General features: G+C 37.7%; 1 protein-coding gene across 1 annotated transcript in view; it reads right to left on the bottom strand.

The window, feature by feature from the left end:
* Positions 1 to 19,547, bottom strand: part of URI1 (URI1 prefoldin like chaperone) — a 44,833-nt gene that overhangs the window by 14,584 nt on the left and 10,702 nt on the right. The window contains exons 2-4 of the mRNA XM_055726267.1: positions 15,628 to 15,662; positions 11,491 to 11,569; positions 9,016 to 9,151 (exon numbers count right to left, since the gene is read on the bottom strand). Coding sequence (XP_055582242.1) covers positions 9,016 to 9,151; positions 11,491 to 11,569; positions 15,628 to 15,662 — 250 coding nt within the window. The remainder of the gene's footprint in view (positions 1 to 9,015; positions 9,152 to 11,490; positions 11,570 to 15,627; positions 15,663 to 19,547) is intronic.

Raw genomic sequence — 19,547 nt, 5'->3', positions numbered from 1 at the left:
ATTATTTATTCTCACAGCATACAAGTATGGCAGAGCACCCTGCTATTCCCATTTTACAGACAGCAACATGTAACGAGGGAAAACTTAACCACAAAGTATTTCACGTCAAAAACTATTTTCAAAGTATTTTCTCAGTATTCTTACTCTTTACTTTAATTCTCCTTTTGCCTGTTAACTTTAGTATTTGATTAAGCATCTCTCTAATCTAGAGGTTAATTCCAAAAAGTTTTAAGTACCTACACAGCTACTCCCCATACAGTTTTCTGGCTAGGGTATGCAGTTGTCAATGTTTCAGAGGCTGCATCTATTATAACAATAGGCCTTTCAGATAAGGATGTGTGAAAATAAATTAATAATCACAAAATTATTACAAAGTGCACTTAAGTAGACAAAACGAGTTTGTACTTGTACTTACAAAATAAAATCTACTTAGTGACCCAGGTTCTACAGACAGGTTCAGATCCCTCCTCCCCCTTGGCAATGCAGAAGAAGGAATTATGCATGAAACAGTCAAGCAAAACACAACTATCACCAAGCGTGTGAGATTACCCTCATCCTAATATTAAGAGAATCAGTATTGTATGCATTTTACCCTGTTCGTATTTCATAGTGTATCACGTATAATTCCTTGAAAATATATTACTTGGAGTAAATAGTTTAGAAGAGAATTCTGCATTTCAGAGAAGGCTACTCAAACACGTCCATCCTTTCCAACAAGAAGCACAAAGACACAGCTCAGACTTTTGGAGTACTTCAAAAGCATTAGTCTTTAAACCAAACATCAACCTACGCATCGGATGTGTAGTCATCTCCATTAGTTAGGCTGTTTCTAAGAAAGAGCTTAAGATTCTCCCCTGGAAACTGCTCTGTGTTTGCACTTCCTAACACAATTTCCAAGAAGCACTGAACATCCGAGCGGTGCCAGCACACCCCCTTCAGCAGACATAGCTCCTTCCACGTGCCACCCCCTTACACAACTCCTTCCAGAGCTGCCTCGTCCCCCATCGGGCACAGCAGTGATCACCCCTCGCACACAGCTTTTATTCTTCCGTTAATTCCTATCACCATCACCCACAGCTCTTCCTGATATATAACGCGCCCTCCAAAGTCCAAATCAAAAAGAGGTGGCGATAGTTTTCAAACAAAATGCTCCCATCTGTGCTTTCAGCTCTTGAAGGTAGACTCAATATACATAAACGTCTAGCTTGAGACCAATTTTCCTCAGGCTTTTATTTTACATCCATAGTAAATGTAATGCTCAGCTGTTTCTTAAACACCACGAGTGTCTCAGTCATTGCCTGTGTATCTAAATCTTGTTCGACACCCACCTAGGCTACGCTGCTCCTGGAGCGCCAGCTTGCCATGCCGCTTTCTGGATGGAAGCACGTTGGTTTGCTCTGTCAGGTTAAGACACCAAGCAATTACACACCGTGGTTTATTTTCAAAAGTTGTACCAGTATTAACTCCTCTGCACAGTGCCCTGCGAGGGAGGTAAGTACTACTCTCCACTGCTTTACAGATGAAGAAACAGACAGTTGAAGTGACTTGCCCCTGGCCACGCAGCATGCCAGCGGCCAGCTGGGATTACCGCGGCGCTCTGTCCCTGCTCCATCCCTGCTCCGTCCCCACGTCCCTGGTCGGTCAGCACACTGAGCCTGCCCTGCCCAGACAGCCAGGGCTCCCACTCAGCCAAAGGAGAGACCTTTCCACGGTCAGGGAAAGTCCTGGAAAAGGGCTCATGCACCTGACTGCAGGGGAAGCTCAGGGGTTCGTGGTTTAGACCTGCCACGGCACATCCTAAAAGCCTCCAACCCCATCCACTGAAATGTAAAGTGTACCCTACCTAGCAAGAAACAATTCACTTTATGAACCACAGGGATTTTTTTTAATTCACTGAGACCCCCATAAAAGTATCGGTAGAGTAAGAGAGGCTCCACAGTCTCCTCCTCTTACTACCCTGTGGCTTAAGCTTCTTAGAGCCTTTTAAGACGGATTGAACCAGAGGCTGTTGTCCAACTTTGTCACATCCAATAATCTGAGAAAAGTCTGACATGGCTTTCAGGTGAACCCAAGTAGTTCCTATTTACATGTCGCAGCGAAACAAAACCACTTGCAAAGACAGCTGAGTGCCACAGAGAAGCCAGAGTCTTTAGGACTATTTTCCAGAACCTCCAAAAGCAGAAGGTATTTGAATCAGACATCGGGATATGTAGATTTCCCCTGCGCAGCAGCCTTTGGATATTTACAGGCAGCAGGATTTCTTTACATTTAGATCATTCCTTCCCAGCTCCCTTGTTAGTCTGAAAGGACTTGACTGGATTTCCTTACACCACGATTAGCCATTTTTAAGAAGCAGCCCTCTGCTTGCTACATATACGCTGGTAGAGGAAAAACATAATTGGGGAACACATTTCATATTGTTGAAATGAAGTCCACCGAAGCCAGATTTTACAAGACATGACAACGTACTAATGCCAAACTGACACAAATACTCATCTATGCGTTTTGGCTTTAATGGGTTAATTAGCTTGGCTGGATACAAATTTTAATTATCTGAGTTTGACATTAATGTCCTTGGAGTGTTGTCTATAAGGATTTGGGGAATCACAGACGTTATTTTAGTTACTTCTGGAAACTGTGTGTTACACTGGGATTTAAATAGTAAGAACAGACAAGAATAGTGAGAACAGGTTGATCTATTTTGAAAAGTCAGACCGTGTGAAACAGGACAAACTGAGATGAAGCTGAAGCCTGGTTTACCTTGCTGGGTTCAGTCAGTCTTCAGGGGAGTCTCACAGATACAATGTAGAAGAAAAAGACGGGGAAAGTTAGGAAGTGATCTCCTTTGAGGATAGGTGACTGGACAGAAATTTTAGATTAAGTGTAACAAAGAATTCTGTATGCAACTGAGACTTTGAGTTAAGATCCCTTCATCATCTAACGCAGTTTCTCAAGCAGAAGGTAACAAGCCTTAAGATGGTTAAACACACAGAGAGTGTTTATACAAGCCAGGGAGCAACCACCTACCTCAGACCTGACAGCGGCTCAGTTCCTCCAGAGTGAGAACTGAGCACGTGCACCTGAAGGCAGTAGCACCTTCCCGGTTCTCACTCTCCACCATCCCATTCCAGGTGCAGAAGGGAAGTTACATGGGGGAACCACAGAATAGCATTTTGCATGCTGAATCGTTGATCAGCATTTTCTAGGACAATTATGACTGACCCCTGAACAAAACAGTAATGCCTATCACACCAAAGTGCAGCACTACGGTACAATTACCAGTACTATTTATTAACGGGTTGAGTTATGGCATGCTATTTGAAATGTGTTACTTATTTTTTTGCTTTTAACGGCCTGCACAAGTAGATCAACCATCTGAGGATTTTTAACTGTATTTTAATAAATATGCATTTAATCTGCAACAAAACAGAGTTACAGCCAATAATTTTCCAACAAACTACCGCAGGTTACTTAAAACAAGTAAAATCTGCAGTTCTGCAGAAAGTAGTATCTACTAAGAGCTTTTCAAAACACCCTACTCTTTCTGTCCTTTACTGTTCATTTTTCTACAGATGCATTTGTTTTAAGATTCAAAAGAGAATCCTGATTGCTTTTTGTGTATATGAATTTAAGCTCTCTTTGTGCTTGCAACAACATAAATAAATTCATTCTGCACTGGTTCTTTAAAACGCAATGCAACCCTTTGTGCAGTAGCTTTGTGCCTTTTAAAGACAACCTTCATTCTGCTTTCCACGTTCCCTTGGTATCAAAATCAAAGTAATTTGGATTTTTTTCTGTCAAAATTTGTACAGATAACTTGGCTTTAGGAATGCTAAGTAAATGCAACACATTTCTCTTTTAGGTTCACACACCTATGTAATTCCTAGAATCATACGACTACATTTAAATTCTTCCTAAATGAAGGAGGGTGGCATTCAGACAACTCCTCCGTTGCCCAGTAAGAATTATAAAAAGGTAGGGGGTTCTTTGATTCACAGCATGTAACTTACAGAAAGGAGTCTATTCCCCTTACTTTCTTCCACTCTGTTCTGGTTAAAATACCTAGCCTGTGGTCCTGTGAGAAACCAAACACCTCCTGGGAACTGCAGCGCAAATTTAGAGCACTTAACGCTCCACTGAATCAGCTCCTAACTTAACAAGGGTAAGGAAGGAACTGATGGAGGTTACCAAACTAAAAAGTGATAATCACAAAGAATAGTAAAAAAATGGTCAAAAACACCCTGACAGTAATTCTACAGCATGCAAAAAAACCCCATTTTTTTTTAATTAAAAAAAAAAAGCCACCGCTAGATTTCTTTGTAACATTGCCTGCATTTTTTGTCCTTCCCCCTCCAAAAAAAAGTGAGCAGGCAAGTTTGTGTTACGTTCTTTAGAATATAAAGGAAGTTATTTTCATCCTTGGATGAAACATTAAAACCTCTAAAGGCTCACTCATTCACAGATGGGAAATGGAAAGCCTTCCTATCATATATTTTGGAGACAATATCCTTTTTTCTGGAAATGCTGATAAGGAACAAATTCAAACTGGTCCTCATCTGCCTGGATCATCTTATTTATTAAAAACAATGGTGTCTTTTAAACCCTGTATACTAAGCTATCGGTCAATTTTGATTGACGCAAATATTTGTATTAAAGGTTACATACTGCGATTTACAATTGGGTACTATCACAATACTGTATGTTAATGTAATCAGTATTTTCATTTCATGAATTCATTTGCAGCATGACACTGCAAGGGTATTCTTACATATACTGAAGACACATTTGCTAAGTAGTTCAACAATTCTCCTTTAAGTGGGATCTTTTTTTTTAATCTGATAAATTTTGAACACAATAAAACCACTCCTAGTTCTGTGTGCATGTTTTAATTTCCCATCTTTTAAAGTGTTTAGACACTTGGAACACCTAGCATACTGAATTAATCTACAAATATTTATAAGAAAAATCTATTTAATTTCTTTCTATAGTAACTACCACAGGGACTATTGTAATGAAAAATTTCCCATCTTAAAGAATTAATGCGATTACTGATATAGAGAAAAAATGTAATTTATATCATCACAAACACGTAAAAGATATAATCCCATATTCACAAAAAGAATCTTTATTCCCTCTTTGAATTCTGAGACAATACAGTCTTGCCTTGAGGAGAACAGAAATATTATGAAGTACCTTAAGCAAGATAATTGTAAGGGAAAAAAGTACAATTGCATTATTGTTGTGCTAAACTGTGACATACTTAAAAAGCTAATTTCTTTTATTATAATGGAATTTGGTGTGCATATCCTTTAATCTACTTCACTATTTCTTCACATTTTTACACACAAACATGTGTAAAGTGTTTCCCATTATCTGTGCTACCTGGTTTAACAAACTGCAACAAATTTAAAACAATTAAAAATATACTTGGCAATTCCATAAACTTCACTAGATTTATTTTTTTAACATTTTTGAAACTAACTGAACATCCAGGACATCACAAAAATGCACAGCAAATTAAAGACCTACAGCAACTCAAATATTATTCAGGAAGACATGATCAATATTTTATGAAAAAGTAACATTTGACATGACTGACTGTCCCAAATTCTACCAAATACATTTCAACCAATCACAATGCTGAACAGTTTGCATCTAAATCAAAAGCCAAGCAAACAAAAATGTATCCCCAAAATAGGCTTTCTACAGCTTCGTCAGTTGAAGTACATTTACTTTTAAAATTCAGTACAGTCACCCTTCAATTATTCCTTTCAATTAAGTAAATTTTAACCAAGATATTAATCTGCTGCGGCTGGGCTTTTCTCTACTCCACAGAAGCAAACATTTTTTCACTCATTCTCCTTTTAAAAGCAAATTTAACAGAACTAAGAAGACAAAAAGGATGACCTAATTAGTACTAAGTAATATTTAAAGCTTTTATAAACAGTACACTCTTACTGCTACTCCTAACTTCCAAGGCTTTATAGTCGCCGATACTGTTGGATTTATTTGGCACTGTTACTGCATAAGCATTTAATTCATACTGTTCATTCTTGTCTGCATCCAACATGCACAGAAGGAATCAAAATGTAAAAGTTTTCTGTGAACCTTGATTAAATTAACCGGTAGGGCAGGGGTGTCCTCAAAGGCAAACAGGGTCAACCCCTGGCGACCAGAGGTCTTCAATGGGCAGAGCCATGCAAAACTAGTCAAAGGTAATAAAGAAAACTCCCCAGAACCAGCACTCTGAAGTGAGTGAGTTATAGGAATCTCTTACCCTTTTCTACCTAAGAGCAAGTCCCACTAGAAAAGTTAAACCCCGAGCAGATGCTCTCCCACCCCTCTCCACTCAGGAGAGTGGGACACAAGGTACGGTAAGCAATGAAAACGTGTGACTTGTATTTATTTCCTTACAACTCTTAATTTCTGTTAAAGCACTGAATTACTAGTGCTATACTACTTAACTTCATTTTGAATGGATTTGACCAGCTAGTTACAAAAAAATAGCCATCTAAATTAAATCTAGTAACATTGTGGGGGGACAATGTAGGTCACTGAAGAAACAAGCTATCAACAAATATTGCCAGCTTTCTGTTCAGGAAGCAATTTCAGCATGAGCCTTTCTTTGCTCTGCTCAGACTCCAATCCCTATATATCAAAGCCCTTAAGCACACACTGGCCTTAAGCACGTGCTTAAAAAAGCTTTGCTGTGTTAGGACCTTCCGACTGACACACAGGACATTTGGGACTGCTTGCGATGTAATCCACCGCAGTAAGCATGCCCTCTTTTCCAGCTTGCGTGACCTACTCATGAAAATTATGTCCAAAACAAAAAGATTACAAACTAAAAATCAAATCACATTGTGTCAATGTAAGGATAATGCCCAATATACATCACCCTGTAAACTATGAAGCCCCTATGCTCACAAAATGCCAGTGAAATCAGAAGTCATGCCTATAAACATAACTACGGTGCAATACACAAAAGAGACTTTATACTAATATTTGTGAAACATCAGTCTATCAAATTGGTGCCACAAGTGACCAATTCACATTATACAGCAACGGCCTACAGGTCTTTCACGTACATAACTTTTTTCCTAATTAGAATAAACTAATAAAATCTCCAATATTCTCCTTTAAGTCGCCCTCATTTAGTGTGAAAATGGTCAAAAGAGTTTATCGGTTGTATTTTTCAAAGGAGAAAACTCTATCTATGAAAGAAATATTTTTTTTTCAGAATCATATGTACTAGTATAGTTTTTATCATCCAAAACTGAAAATAGTCCTTTAAATAAGAAGTTTTTAGTTAATATCAGTGTTTTGGAGCCTCCCACTGGCAGCCATCACACAGCTGAAGTGAACTATCAGCTGAATGGAGGGTTTATATCCAGCATTCGATGACAATTTTGTTTTAAAAGAAATTAGTATCTCTGAGTTCGCGTTTTAAATGCAATTTAAAAGAACATAAAGGAAAGAATCTAGCACTTATTGTGTGTCTCCCAGCAGACTACTTAATGTTCAAACATCTACTATGCAAAGGTCAAATGATTTCACTGAATGTAATGGTGACAAAAATATTCTGCAGCACTGAAAAAAGTATCAGATGATCAAGGAAAAAGATATGGACCTGAGATCTCACAAGAGTCATAATAAATAATGTAGACTCAGTTCAGTAAGAAAGAAAATTGCAAAGCTGTGTCAGGAGAACCAGATTAAGGAAGATAATAGGTGAAATACGAATTATATACTTTTGGCAATGTTCTTAATAAAGGAATATTTTTAATTAATACAGCAAATGATTTTTTATTAAAAAACCCAACTTCTCTTACACAAATATTGTTTGCACAGATTTGGAAAAAAAGCAACACGCGTATTCAGATGGGGAACCTCTAAGGTATTCTGCTGCAGGCAGCAACACGGATAGCTGAACTCAAAAACCCGGTGTAAATAGTTGTGGTAGTTGTAACATACGCAGGGTAAAGCCACAGTGAGTACTTGTTCAGGAGTAAGACAGATTACATGTAAAACCAACATGAAAAAAATTTACTCACACACTTATCTGAAGCAAGCAGCAAAGGCTAATAGGTACCAATTTATTTTCCGTTTTATTGTGCTTTTCCTTCCTTGACATCTACATCTAATATTTTAGGCTCTCGTTCCTTCTAACATAAAAGAGGTTCCAAAGTGCACCGTGCACACCACTTGCTGGTGGTCCTGGCCCTTGGAAGCCAAGGTCTCGCCACCAACCAACAAGGGCTGGAAACAAAACCAGGAATTGCTATATGCCTCTGTGATATGCTGCTATGAAAGATGAATTTGGTGGTCACCAACAGCATTTGATCAGAGGAGATCCGGTGGATCTCTCCACACCAATGGATAGGAACATCAAGGGCAGGAGGCAGAAATGCAGCTAAGTAGCAAGTGATTAAAAAAAAAAAACAGCAAAAGTAAAGCATGCACAGAGGGAGAAGAAAGCTGGAAAACAGTACAGAGAAAGGAAAAACAAAAACCAAAAAACCAGAGGACAAGGCAGCAAAGAAATACAAGATGAGACAAGGGAACAAAATACAAGGACTAAGATAACTAAAAGCCTAAGTACAATGTGACGTTCACTTTCTGGAAAAGAATACAGCGTTTCTCACATTAAAGAAAAGTGAAAGGATTTTTTTAGTTTAGTTTGTTTTTTCTCTTTTTTACTTTTGTGTATAATAAACAAACAAATCTTGACTGATCTTGTATTCTAACATCTAATGTCAAAACCCGAACTTTGGCAACTTAAGCTGATCATTTAAAAAAAAAAAACAACCTCTGGCTAGATGTTTAAAAAAAATTAGACACGCAATAAAATACCAAGTAGAGATGGAAAATAAGGTGCTAAACTGACATTATGTAATCTGAATGAGACTTCCGTTAGCGAGCCCACAAAAAAAAAAGTGTAGATGCTACTAATTTTATACATTAATACAAAGATACATACTTTAACTATTAAATTATGTTCAGAAACATACATACGTTTTTTTCTGTGCTCAACTAGCGCAACAGCCTGCTTTGCTGAGCATTTTGAAAACCAGTTGTCCCCAAGCAGAACAGTAACCTCATTGGTGTGGACCAGTTTTCCTGGCATGAAGGCAAGAGGACCAAAAGGTACCTGTCAAAGGCACAGAAGACACTGCTGAAAATCACTAATGAAAATAAAACCTAGACAGTCTTTCATGTCTTTAGTTTTTAAAATAAAGTAAAATAACAGAGTTAAGGAAATAAAAATTCTACAGTACTTATTTAATGTATAACCCTTCATAAATACTGAAATGCCCAGACATATTTGAATTTAGTATTGTACTTACAAAATCTGAAAAGCGGTATTTAACCGGACAAGTTACTCTGTGACACAAAACTATAGTATAGCTGAATGCTCATATGGAAAACAAATCCACTTAATCTTAACATGTAAGTCTTGATAATAAAAATACTATCCTTTAGGTGAGTTATGTATTTGTTATACACAGACTACATTCATTTCCCAGAAGAGCAAGTTTAGCTTTGCTAGAATCTTTTAAATACTGACTAAGGTCAACTCAAAGACGAGTTGCTTCTCTCAGTATCTGTCTTGCTAATAGTAAGTACCTAGAAACCTCAGTGTAAGTTTGTGGGGCTAACAGCAGGATCGCAGGTCGTGCTGAATGAATCTCACTGTGTTTCATCATTCACAGGTATGCAGACCTCAACCTTTGAGCGATGCTCCACCAAGCAACACCCATCCTCTGACGTCTCTCCAGGCACAGGAACAATACATAAAACCAGAATACTTCCGACAGGAGTACACCAGTGATACACACATTTGATTACTTTTAGAGGTGCTTCTTAAAATGGGTAACCCTCACTTTAACATGCATTACAATGTATGGGACATTATTTCTATAAATTAAGAAGCCTTCCAGAGCCCACCCTTTACAGACAGTGCTTGGGCAAGTCTTATCCCTGCGGAGGAGCCTGGGCCACCCTCACTCCTGTCTCCTGCACCAGCCCCCTGCATTCTTACCTACCGCCACCTGCCTGCGTGCCCTTGGGCTTCAACAAAGAAATCAGAAGACCAAAATCAAATTGAAGTTAAAATGGAGGCAGCAAAATGCCAAGAACCGCATCCATGTCAAAACTTCTCTTTCTTAGGGTCAAAGAGATCTGTCTCCGCCAGTTTGTATCCCTTCCTTCTACTTCACTCCTCTGCCACATTCATTTCCTCAGGACAGCCACTTATTTGCTCATCACGCTTGTGCTGAAGCAGACACCTGGCCTAGCAGATCTGTTTCCTTGGAAAGTGATCTTCCCTAGCTTCAGTATCCAAGAGGAAACCAATGCTTCAAGCAGTTGTCCAGCAGGCAGGATCCTGACATTAAGACTATGCAGAATGTGCTTTTTCTACACGTGTACCCTTCCTGACTTGGTTTTCAAGTAGCAGATTGCACCATTTGCCTGTTCACTCTTCCTCCAAAATGATGAAAGCAAAATTGAAAACATATGAAACTATTTGGCTAACAGGATAGGAACTATTTATATACATTTAAAATAACAGATGTGAGTTGACATTGTGCTTTAACTAAGAATAAGCCCTATCTAGCTTTTTTAAAGCTAGTGTTTTTCCTTCAAAACAACACGATCTTTTTGCTTTACATCCTGTGGCCACACATACACACATGTTAAATGGACTATACACATAAAAATCCAGAACTGAATCATTAGCACAGGAAAGGAAAACACTCTCTTTTCCCACATGGTAAGTGTACTCACTCCAACACCATCTTACTAACAACTCAACTCTATACGCTGAACCAGGCTGCCAAGGAAGAAAGCAGTCAGGCACTTTTTGCTGAAATTAGCCATTCAGTTATTTACAGTACAACTTCCCTCCCTTCAAAGATATATCTTGAATCGGACCTGAGAAGGGAGGAGGAAAAAAAGAGAGAGAGAGAGGCCAATTTGGTCGAAACCCTGGTGAGCACAAGCCAACAGGGTAAAGTTTACACAGGGAGCTGTGCAGTTGTTAGGGAAGATTCAAAGCACCAGAAAAGATTGCTACGTCAATGTGAAGATCAGCGAAACAAAAATTAGCAGCACCTTTTTATGTAAAAATCAATGTTCTAGGGTTTATTTCCATGAATCAGGAAATACTATGGCCACTTTCTTCTCAGGAAATGACTAAGTACTGTAATTCAGTCATAATTATAGTTTTCTATACAATAGATTTACATATCAAACATGTCAGGTTTTGTGTTAGCATTTATGTCATCAATTCTCGGTTGTCAGTAACACTGTAATTTATAATGGATTTCAAAGAAAAGAAATAGAAACAAAAGTTTAACTATTATCATAATAAACTTAACATTTCGAAGTATTACATGGCAACCTAAATAACACCTCACTGCCAGTGCAGATGCTTGAGTTACTAAAAATTTTAGCCATTTTCTTGTGTGAACTCTACACCATACATACCATGATATCATAGGACAGTTTGTCAGGCAGCGTACGGAGTCGTTCCTGAAGAGCCTCATAATCGCTCTCCACCTTCTTCCTGTTGACAAATTCAAGCTGATTCAATTTCATATCTAAAGTAAAGAGTTAATGTTTTCCTGCTAGTAATTCAACAACACACAAAAAATACAGAAAAATAAATTATTTTATGATTAAACACATGCAGTTGATAGATTAATAACTTATTTATAAAAGACTCAGGGTGACAAACATAATAGCTAGATTATTTAAAATAACATGTATTACAATAGGGACATGATTATTTTAGGCTGTGCATGTCTCTTCCTGAATTTGATTTTTTTTATGGTGCAAAGAATCAGTTCATTCACCAGGATTTGGCATTTCTCACTCCATGCTCAAGTTTAACAGTTATACAACCATCAATATTTAGAGAAGTAACTAAAAAAACAGTTTCTAAGAGGCAAATTCTTCAAAGTATCCGTTGTAATAAAGAATTCATGACCTTGGTTTGAGCTGACATAAACGGGCAAAATTTTAATTAATTCTGATTTTCGCGTGAAGTTTGTGTTCCTACCAAGAGTCAGCACTCCTAAAAGATGGCTTGATCACTGGGGTTCTGTCGCATCTTCAACCCCTGACAAGGGACAATACAGATCAGAAACATCCCTTCTGCTGCTTCTCTATCCAAATGGTAAATGAGGCTCTGGCCACACGTTGCTACCCAAGACAGAAATGGCTCGGTGAACTTAAGACAAACTACTCCCAGGGTAGACACCTGGCTCTTCAGAGGACTTTGCAAGATACAACATCTCAATCACTGCAGGGATCTTCCTTTGTGTGCAAAACAAGCAACTACAGTCCCTCTAAAAAAGCCTTCTTTAGTGAAGACATTCTTAAATACTTAAATTCTGCTGGAAAAAGTCTTTTAATGGACCATTGCCATTCTGAAGATGGTCAGAAATCAGCTCCTGCATGAAGTAGCTGGCATATAAATGTCAGGTTTGATGATATTGTTTACTTGTACTTCAAAATAGTAAACATATATATGGTAGTAAATATTGCAATAAAAGGCAACTGAAAGCACAGAGCAGCACAGTTAACAACGCTGACCCAAGATGCAAATTACAGGTTTTCTGAGGATGATTCAGGAAAGCAATCTATAAATGTGCTGAAAAATGAATGTCATAGTTGATAACACAACTCTTAAAATATTATCATTGATTTTCTTAGATTCATAAGCAGAGTGAAATCTTCTTCAGCATTCGTTATGAAAAATTATCTGATAATCCTATGTTTTGACTCATTTGCTTCCACAGTTGAACTTTGCTGTTATCGCCCTACTTTATACCTAGAGTACTTCATGTTTTAAGTTGTTGAACTGGTTCTGAAAAAAAGAATTTATTTTTTTATGCCACTTGGACATTAAAACGGTATTCCATAACTGACTTACAAAAGATGCTTGCTGCTGCTTTAGTTGGACAGCAGATTTCTCCCAGCCATTTTAGGCAAGCTTCTCTGTCCGTTGCCCACATCGAAGTGAAAACAGAATTCACTTCCTTCAAAGAGGAGGGACACACTCATGACTCTTAACAAAAGTCGCGGAGATGAGATGGGTGGGGGGACCAATATAATGACAACTTGGTGTCAGCAATAACAATTAATTATAGTTGTAGAATCCAGCCTTTGCCTCACAGCGATCTCTATTTGAGAAATGGACACTGATGCACCCCAACCATCCACCAAAAAAACAAACACGATCCCCAAGCAAAAGGCCTTGCCCATGTCTCAAACGTGAAGAGAAGACTCCACGGGAAGAGAATAGTATGAATATCCCCCCACTTGCAGCAGGATTAAACGTTCCCATTGTTTCATAGCTGAAAGTCACTCAACATTTTTTCATTAATCTGAAAAGAAGATACTGCCTTTAAGGTCTGACTGCTGCCCATTACTGAATAATCTGATTAGGGTACAGGAGAAATCACTTGCTACAAAAGCTATTTTCTTTACAGAGCAAAATATGTTTCTTTTTCCAGCAGGACTATTGCCCTTTGCTGATCAAAACTCCACCACGGGAATCTCTGAAAGTGTGGCCGCATCCTAAACTGAACCACGGAGATAAAGAAAATTAAAATCAATCCTTTTAATTAATTGGTCTGAAACAGCATTACTTAAAGAAAGAAGCTGATCTCCCTCTTCACCTATAGCTGATGGTCACAGGAGCTCTGGGGTGTGCCGGCATTATGCTCAGTCCCAAGGTGCAATGAAGAACCAAAGTAAACTGGGAGGATGAATACTGGGACTTCTATAAACACGTCCCTAGAAGGGGAAATGCACGTCTAGATGTTTAATCCCACACCAGACCCATTATTGGAGTCATGGCTTTCGAAATACACTTCAAAAAGTGTACGAAAAATGAAAAAGAGAATAATGGAAATATACTGAAGCTGAGCATTTTAAAACCCTATTGTTATTCACCCAATTCTATTTAACATTCTTCTGTGTCACTGACTACTTAAAAGGTCTTACATGAACAAATTACCCAGTTGAAACAAGAGCACTCAGCTCTTGCACAATCAAGATCTAAACAAGGGTACTAAATTTTAAATAATTTTTATAAAGATTGTATGGATGCTGTATAAACTGCTTTTTCCACACAAAAGGCATCAGTAAGTTAGGTTTTCCTTTTGACATTCTGTGCCTCAAACCCCCAAGTTCAGAGGGCCATGGTCAGAGTTTGCATAGAAGCAAACACACCTGCAACTCCTTCCACAGCCAGCCCTCCCACCCCACGCCACAAACCCCAGCTATTTTGGTAAGAGGAAATAACTGTCACAACCTTCCAAACTTAAAAATCTGTTCAAATGTTAAGGTTTTCTGTTAAGTAGTTTATTTCTGAAAAATACTGTCTCTTAGTAAAAGAACGTACATGCAGAATTTCACACAGGACCAAACTGGTATGGACACTGCAAAGCTCCTGGGAAAGTATGTCTGCTGGGGATATTCTGCCTGACTTCACCACAGCAGCACCAGTAGGCACTTCAATAATATTTCCCTTATTGAAAATTAATGCAGTCTCTGAATTTTAAACATAAATGAAACATATTAGTTTTAGATTATTTTTGCAAGCCAATAGTCAGAATTTAATATGATGATGTGTATAGATTGCCTTGATTTTTTTCCTCTTATCCAGTGCTTGCAGCCTATGTGCATTTAAACTAAAAACATTTGATACACACTAAATATAAATTATTTGCTTGGAGATCTTTCAGGCATGAAGAAAAAGCCTCTTAAAATAAATTTAAAATATTATATGCTTGATGGTGTATAACCAAAGGTTTAATCTCACCACTAAAGGGGCAGTTGCTGTGATTCTGCAATAACCCTGCAGACAATAATCAAGACAGCTCCTGTTGTTCTCTCAGTAAAATCATGGTAAACACAGCATGGATATATTGTAATTTGATATCTGTAAGATCAACTGCTATATCTCACAGTAACTCATAAGATTTCATTCACCATTAAATGTACATTTTCCTCAGATGCCATACAAAACTATTATTTACTAAGCATGTTTTCTATTAACCATAGATTGCCAACAGAGAAAAAAGTGCCCAGAGATAATTTTTTTACATAACAAACCACTTCTTTCTAAGCATTACAAACTAAGCTTTATCACATACTTTTCTGAGAGGGGAAAAACCAGGGAAACATTACTTTCACATTGATCTAGCACATGGAAGGTGGGGTGGCGGGGCAGAATTTCCCTACGTGCTCCATAGTTAGAAAGAAAACAAGAATAATCAGTTCTACCCTGGGAGTACCTTTTCACCCATCAGGCAAATTCAGCATTCATCCCACAAGGTTACTTGGGGAAAAACAACGAATGAGCTGGGTATTTAAAACAGGAGTATAAACACTAAGGCTCAATGTACTTGTGATTTAAAGTAATGATATACTGGAAAATATATACATTTTAAAGAGAGTACACTGCAACAATTCTGAGCGATCGCTAACTATAATTCCCACAACATGCTAGTAGGATTTGGCTATCATTAGAATAAATAGCAACACTTTACTAAAATATAACTAGGTTACTCATCAGTATTTTAGGCATGTAATCAAACATTATTCACTTACCAGTGCTGGATTTTTTCTTGGCAGCTAGTGACCACCTGTCATTAAAACAGATAACTACTCATGAAAAAACAAGGCTAAGCACACAGCTGCAATGTCAATGCATCAGAAACTAGAACAGTAGCTTTACAGATTCAGTAGTGTCTCTATATACATTTTTATTTGTCAGTGCAAAGGCATGTGAATGGTAGTTCTTAAGCAGCACACTTTATCACACACTAATGCAGACTGATAACCACAGAAAAAAATTACAGCTTTTCAATTCGTATTTTGGTGCAATACCTGCTCCATAACTATTACGTGACACACAGTATAAGATAAGTAGTACTTTGTGCAATCTGCAGATCTATTTTCAGTGTTACATGTTTGCAGAATAAGAAAACAACATAAATTATAGTAAGACATCAATGTAACTTCCATACTCAACCATTAAAAAACAAAAACAAATGAACCCCACAGCACCAAAACCATTTTTTCCTTTATCAGTACATCAACAAATGTTTCTACTGGCCATTTTAATTTGAAAAAGCACAAATTAATTTTGTGGTGTTTAAATACAGGGATATCTGACACCATTATGGGCTGCTGGCTTCCCTTTTGTTGTTTCTGGGTGTCAAAAAAAGGAAGTTTTAATCAGAGTATTTTACTTATTTCCTTATGCCACAGGCTTTTCCAAGTGATCCAAAATAATTTACAAGATAAAGCCCATTGTTAAAATGAAATACTTTTCCTCTTTTTTAACTGTATTATTTTTAGACTGTGTAGATACAGCAAACAGACAAGATGCTGAAACCTGTGACCTTCTCTGACATAATTACGTGGAGATTTTCTCTTTCAAAACATATTCTGATCTCTGAATAATGGTTACCAAAAATATAACACAAACAATTTCATTCAATTATATGAAATGCAATGAAGCCATGAGGCAATTAAATATGTCTAGACATCTTCTCAATATAAGCATTTTCTGGATATTTTTTTTTCCACAAATTTTGTTTTTCCTATAGCCAAAATAATGCTAACATTTGAAAGCAATTAATGAGAAAATTTGCAGGGAAAACAATAACATACATTCAAGTACCACTGAAATCACTGGAGCAGATAATTCTTTTTTTTTTTTCCAAACAACGGAATGAAAGACAATATTTTTTTTCAGTTAGCATATGTGCAGTTATTGCAGAACAGATCTCAGACCCTGCACTTTCTACTCATATAGGAGTTAAAAAAAAAATGGGACTACTTTGTGAGCTAATAATTCTTTAAACAGAGTAAAGTACTTAAATGAAAAGGATCAGCTCTACATTTGTGGTTACGTTATTTCATAATCCATCAGGAAATTCAGCCAGGTAGCTCATCCCGTGTAAGCCAAGTTTAAATTTATCACATGCTTTAAACTTCCATAAATCAAATGACTAGCAAATACTTCCCTTAATGTGCAAGCTAACTACTTTTAAGATTAAGAGCAAATATACAGGCTTCTACAGGACATCAACTCAAAAATCTAATTCATACTATTAATATTAAGACCATTTTAAGAGTAAAGTTTCCGTAAAAGGTATAAATCATAAGGAACAGCAACGTTTGGTAACAATGCTAACACACAATGGAGCCCACTACTAACAAGTAGAAGAGTCGGAGCCTTGTCTATCAGCACCCCTCTTTCTTTCAAATTTGGTAGTGATTGTGAAGTACACAACATAATTAAGCACACAAAAATATTTATGAAATCCTTTAAGAAAGTTCCAGTTTAATTGCCCCATTACAGATGAAGATGGAAAAGACAGGAAGCTTTCCATTCCTAATACATGACTCTCCATGCATGAAGTGAGCAAAAAGCACAAAAAGAAAAGCCCTGCAAACCATAAGAGCAGCATGTTCATTAACCTCTACATGATAATCCTTTCGTAGCTGCATATTAACTAGTTACATATTCATAATCATTTACATTATTTAGAGGACCTTCTATGAAAATTTCCAGGCTATATCCATTAGCTACAATGTTAAAGGTTACAGAAGATAGTCTACTTAATGTTGCCAGGAAGCTTTTTTAATTAGTAAATATGTAAATTGGCCACATATGCTTTGTATGTTTTTAAAAAATAGTCCATCAGTAAAACAGCATAGGGGCATATGCTGTTTCCATCACCCTTTATCCCCTCAAAAAAAAAAAAAAGGAAAAGAAAAATCAATAACACCAATCAATTTTAATTTAATTCTTCTTCTTTGATATAATCTCTCTTGAAGGGATACTAAAGGATGGAACCAACAACAAACCTTTTCGTTTCAGTGGCCAGCATAAAATGAGACCTTTTACAGAAGCGCTAAAATATACCACCTTCAAAATGTTTCAGGCTGCACTTCTGGAACTGAGCTCTATTACAAAAATAGAGAGAAAATAAATATTGAAAAACAGATGGAGATCAATTATGCATATGTCCTTTATTAGGTCAGTCCCACTGTTTAGATAACAACTGGTCTTATCACAGCAAAGAAACAAATAGATAAATATATAAACAAATCTTTGATTCTTTGCCTTTAATCAAACAGAGGAAAATTATTAGTCTATCTTCCACACATAATTTATATCTAGAGTTACAATTAAGAATGAAAATTCCTTTCAGGGTAAATAAAATGAACGACCTGTTTGTTTGTTCATTTGAGTTCAATTTGTCTGGACACTTCGTGCCACCAACTATGCAGTACTTTTTAAGATACCATAGTGGAAGTGTATCAATAAACTCTGAACTGTCCCCTTTTAGGTATAAAAATGTATGAGTTTGTGAATGCATACATTTATCAATGGTTTATCTGCATACTAAAATATTTATTAAAATATTCTGGCTTCAAACTTAACATTACCTCATCATAGGTCTGGTTATTAAAACAGGATCCACTGTCAGGAAACACATTCCATAGTCTTAACAGAAAGCAAATGGGCAAATACCTTGTTTCCTTCCTTTCCCCCAACAGCAGCCTGTTAAAATGTAGTGCTTCCCAAGCCCCTGGCCGGACAGAGCCGTACCTGGGAGCTCCATGAGCAAGCCCACCTCTGGGCACCTGTAACCCAAAGCCTAATAACTTCTGGATTAAAAACCACGCTGTTAAAGCAGGAGATTATGTGTTGGTTCTGCTCTCATTACTACTAGGTTGAGCTATTTAAAGGGAAGTGTACGTTGTGGCTTTTAGGGAATCTCGTTTCTAGGTTTCAGAAGCAGAGTCACAGCAGAGCAGGACGATCAGATTCAGACCTACAGTCACTGTCCCCCAGTTCCCCCGTGCCAATCCAAGCACAAGGCAGCCTGCAGGCTAGTGACTCCAAATCACCCTAAACAACTTGTATCATACAGCCAAAGACTTCATTAGCTATCTGAAAGCAGAAAATTCCTTTTGTATGCAACACTTTCTCTCTTTCCAATGTATCTATTCATACTCCACCTTCTCTGGGATCTTCCATCTGAAAAGCTCAGAAACTTTTCCATGAAAAGCACTGCACTGATTTTGGAAGCCGAGTAGCTTAACCACTAACACAGGGCTAGGATCAGAAGCCACACACAACTATCACTTGCAATGTTTCCTTGGGAATGAAGACAGGTGAGAAGGATGCTGTAGCGTGAAGCTGATTCTTACCTGTGTGTGCCCACGGGTCTCTAACCTGTTCCACATCACCCTACCTTTCCCCAGCAGGCAGGTCATCACCCTGACGTACAAGGGCATCTCCTTCTTCCACATCACTCTTCCTTACCTGTTGCTTCTGCACATGCCCCCATTACTAACAGCTGAATATAAGTCCCTGTGGTGCTTCCGATTATCAAGGTGATGCACAAACAGTTCTGCTCTCCTCTCCAGTCCGAGACTCTTGTTTTATGTAGGTACTTCTCCAAGGTGGAGTGCGTACATGCCGGTCTCACTCTCTACTAAGCAGC

This window comes from Falco cherrug, chromosome 14 (genome assembly GCF_023634085.1).
Source record: "Falco cherrug isolate bFalChe1 chromosome 14, bFalChe1.pri, whole genome shotgun sequence".
In the NCBI taxonomy this organism is placed as follows: Eukaryota; Metazoa; Chordata; class Aves; order Falconiformes; family Falconidae; genus Falco; species Falco cherrug.
Note: the sequence above shows the minus strand (reverse complement) of the source record. Positions and strands in the feature narration are given on the sequence as shown.